General features: G+C 61.4%; 1 protein-coding gene across 1 annotated transcript; it reads right to left on the bottom strand.

Annotated features, from left to right (window-relative positions):
- Nucleotides 1-722: 722 nt before the first annotated feature.
- Nucleotides 723-2,813, bottom strand: SNTA1 (syntrophin alpha 1). The gene is made up of 2 exons (XM_010722283.1): nt 2,774-2,813; nt 723-1,018 (listed from the first exon to the last, which is right to left on the bottom strand). Exon 2 carries the CDS (start codon nt 999-1,001, stop codon nt 738-740), a length of 264 nt encoding a protein of 87 aa, XP_010720585.1. The 5' UTR covers nt 1,002-1,018; nt 2,774-2,813; the 3' UTR covers nt 723-737.
- Nucleotides 2,814-2,819: the final 6 nt, after the last annotated feature.

The raw sequence follows: 2,819 nt of genomic DNA, 5'->3' as shown, positions 1-2,819 counted from the left end.
CCATGCCCAACGACCACGTCCCTCAGTGCCACGTCTCCACAGCTCTTAAATACCTCAGTAATGGTTACCCTACCTCCACCCCGGGCAGCTTGTTCCAATGCCTCACCACTCTTCTGGAGAAGAAATTTTTCCTAATATCCAACCTGATTCAGGGAATAAGGCTGCAGGAGGGTGATTACATCGCTACAACATAACCCAGAACATGACAGCGGGAGTCAGCCTGGCTCTCCTCTGGAGCCCAGCCCCACTCCTGCAGCAGCCCACCTCCTGCACAACCACATGTAGGTGCCTCCTGAAGGGCCCATCCAGCTCCCTGCAGAGGAGGAGGAGGAATAGGAGGAAGGTCAGAGGGAGAAGTGGTTCTCTCAAGGAAGGGCAGCTCAGCACCACTTCCTGCAGCACCTCCAGCAGAAGGGAAGCCCGTGCCAAAATAAAGGATGAAAAGAAAATAACAGAGAGAGGGTGGTCTGAGTGCGGCGGCCACAGGGAGGAATTTTGCAGACTCCCGAAGAAAGAGGCTCTTGTATTTCTCTTTGGTCAGAAAAAAAATAAATCAGCCCCTATCTGCACCCGGCAGCTGTGCAGAGCAGCACATTCCTCAGGCTGCAGCGTGGTTCTGTGGCTCCCAGGAGAGGAGGAACCCAGAGCAGAAAAGGGCTGAGCACAGCGAAAACCAGAAATCTGGAGATGACACAACTGGGGGAAGGCGCGGGAGAGCTCCAGCTAAGGGGGAGGATTTAAATGGAAGTTCTGGGAAGAGCAGAGCCCGGGAGCGGAGGACATGAGGGTACCCACAGGCCGTACATAAGCAGGGCACCCCGCTGCCCCTTACCTTCCAGCACCACCTCTTTGCCCGTCTTCTTCAGTGCCTGCACCGCCTCGTCGTGTGTGGCCTCGGACAGGTCGGTGCCATTCACAGACAGGATGGCATCTCCCACGTACAGCGCCTCGGTCTGATCTGCTGCCAGTCCCTTGAAGATCTTGGAGATGAGGATGGGCATCTTGTTCTCCCGGCCACCTGCGGGCAGAAGGGGCACTGAGCAGTTAGGGGACACTGAGCAGTTAGGGGACACTGAGCAGTTAGGGGCACACTGAGCAGTTAGGGGCACACTGGCTGCTCGGGGCTGAGTGCAGCCTCCAGCCCCATAACAAGCACACGAGGTGCCCAAATACCTCAGGGCTTTATGGCAGATGCACGTAAGCGCTTCAAAAAGCGCTGAGTGGCTGCAGATTTCCTCGCAGAGCAAACACACACCCTGACCGACTCCCCATCACTTCTGGCAGGAAACCGTGTCACTATTTGCATTATTAATTGCTTGTGCTGAGCAGCCCTCCCTGCTCTCAGGACCCCGCGGTCTCAAAGGAGCAGCAGCCGAGTGCTGGAGAGGCAAAAGAGCCACAGAGCAGCTGCCCAGCCGCAGGGCTATCTGCTCCCCACTCCTCCCTGGCTCCATTCGGGCTGCTCCCCACTCCTCAGCCTACCGGGACACCTCTCAAGGCCTCCGGGCAGCTCGAAGAGATCAATTTGCACGTTAACTTTTGAACCCGTAGGAGATGTCAGCAGCTCCGCCTGGCGCTGCCCGCACCCAGCGCTGGGACAGCGTGTGCCGGGCACCCCCTCACTGCCCCCCACTCCCCACCCACGGGCTGGGAGAGGCCGCGTGACGCCGCCCGGTGCTGCGCCCGCTGTGCCGCAGGCATTGCCCCGCTCAGATTTCTGCAGAGCCTCTCCGGGAGCTGCGGGCTCCTCCGGCTATCAGCTGTCAGAGGCCCCCTGGGGGCTGCTGCTGGCTGCCGAGCCCGGCCTGGAAGCAGCGCCTCGCAGCGACCCATTCTGGGCTGTGTGCATGGAAAGGGAACCGCTGCCCGGAACACCGTGCGGTACACCGACCCTGCAGGAGAGGGATGCTAACCCTAGCCCTAATAATCCTAACCCCAACCCTGCAGCGCTGGCTGAAGCACCAGAAACCCTGAGCAAAGCAGTGCCTGGGGTTAGGATGCAGCTGTAATACCCCAACCAGAAGGATCTGCTTTACGTTCTGTCCCACGGGCCATGGTCAGGCGCTGGCTGGCAGGGGGGAACCCGTCCCTCCATGCCTACACACCCCCGCAGGGACAGCAGGGTTTGGCTACGAGCTGAGGGCTGTTTAAAGGGAAATGCTCGCCCCCCTGCAAAGCAGAACGCACAAGGCAGCCCAGTGCTGCCCGCACGCCCGCAGCTCCCCGTTTGGATCGCGGCTCCTTGGTTTCCACCTACGTCACTGCAAAAATAAAGTTTAGCTGAACCAAGTAACGTTTCTCCTTTCCTGGGAGAGCCGCGGAGCCGGCAGAGCTTCGCAGCCCAGGGTTGGTTACAAGGGAGAGTTGCACTTCCCAAAAGCGCTGCCGAGCTCCAGCACCCAGAACCCCACCAGCAGTGAGGTCTCACCCCGGACCCCGCACGGAGACCCGCACCCCACAGACCGCCCCACCCCGCGGCGTCCGGCAAGGAGCGCGGCGAAGGCTGAGCCCGATGCGGCCACGTCAGAAAACGGCAGCCCCCCGCCCCCACCTCGTAAAAGTTCCCGGCCCGAAGTTCCCGCAAAGTCCCCAGGAGAGGGGTGAGGGCGGCCGGGGATATTCGACGGGGGCCAGAGCGCTGCGTTCGGGGCGGCCCGGAGGGGGCACCGCACCGGGGTCACGCAGGACGCAAGGACACGCGGGCGGAGCGCTCCGGTCGCAGAAAGGCAGCGCGGGTCCCACCTGCCGCCCCCTCCCGATGCACCCCCCTCACCTTTGATGCTGATGCCGAGCCCCCCCACGTCCTGTTTGACGACGCG

This window comes from Meleagris gallopavo, chromosome 22, assembly GCF_000146605.3.
Source record: "Meleagris gallopavo isolate NT-WF06-2002-E0010 breed Aviagen turkey brand Nicholas breeding stock chromosome 22, Turkey_5.1, whole genome shotgun sequence".
Lineage (NCBI taxonomy): Eukaryota > Metazoa > Chordata > Aves > Galliformes > Phasianidae > Meleagris > Meleagris gallopavo.
This window is presented reverse-complemented; position numbering and strand designations above follow the sequence as displayed.

Coding starts and splice junctions, on each gene's coding strand:
- SNTA1 (XM_010722283.1), bottom strand. CDS start 1,001: ATGCCCATCCTCATCTCCAAGATCTTCAAGGGACTGGCAGCAGATCAG.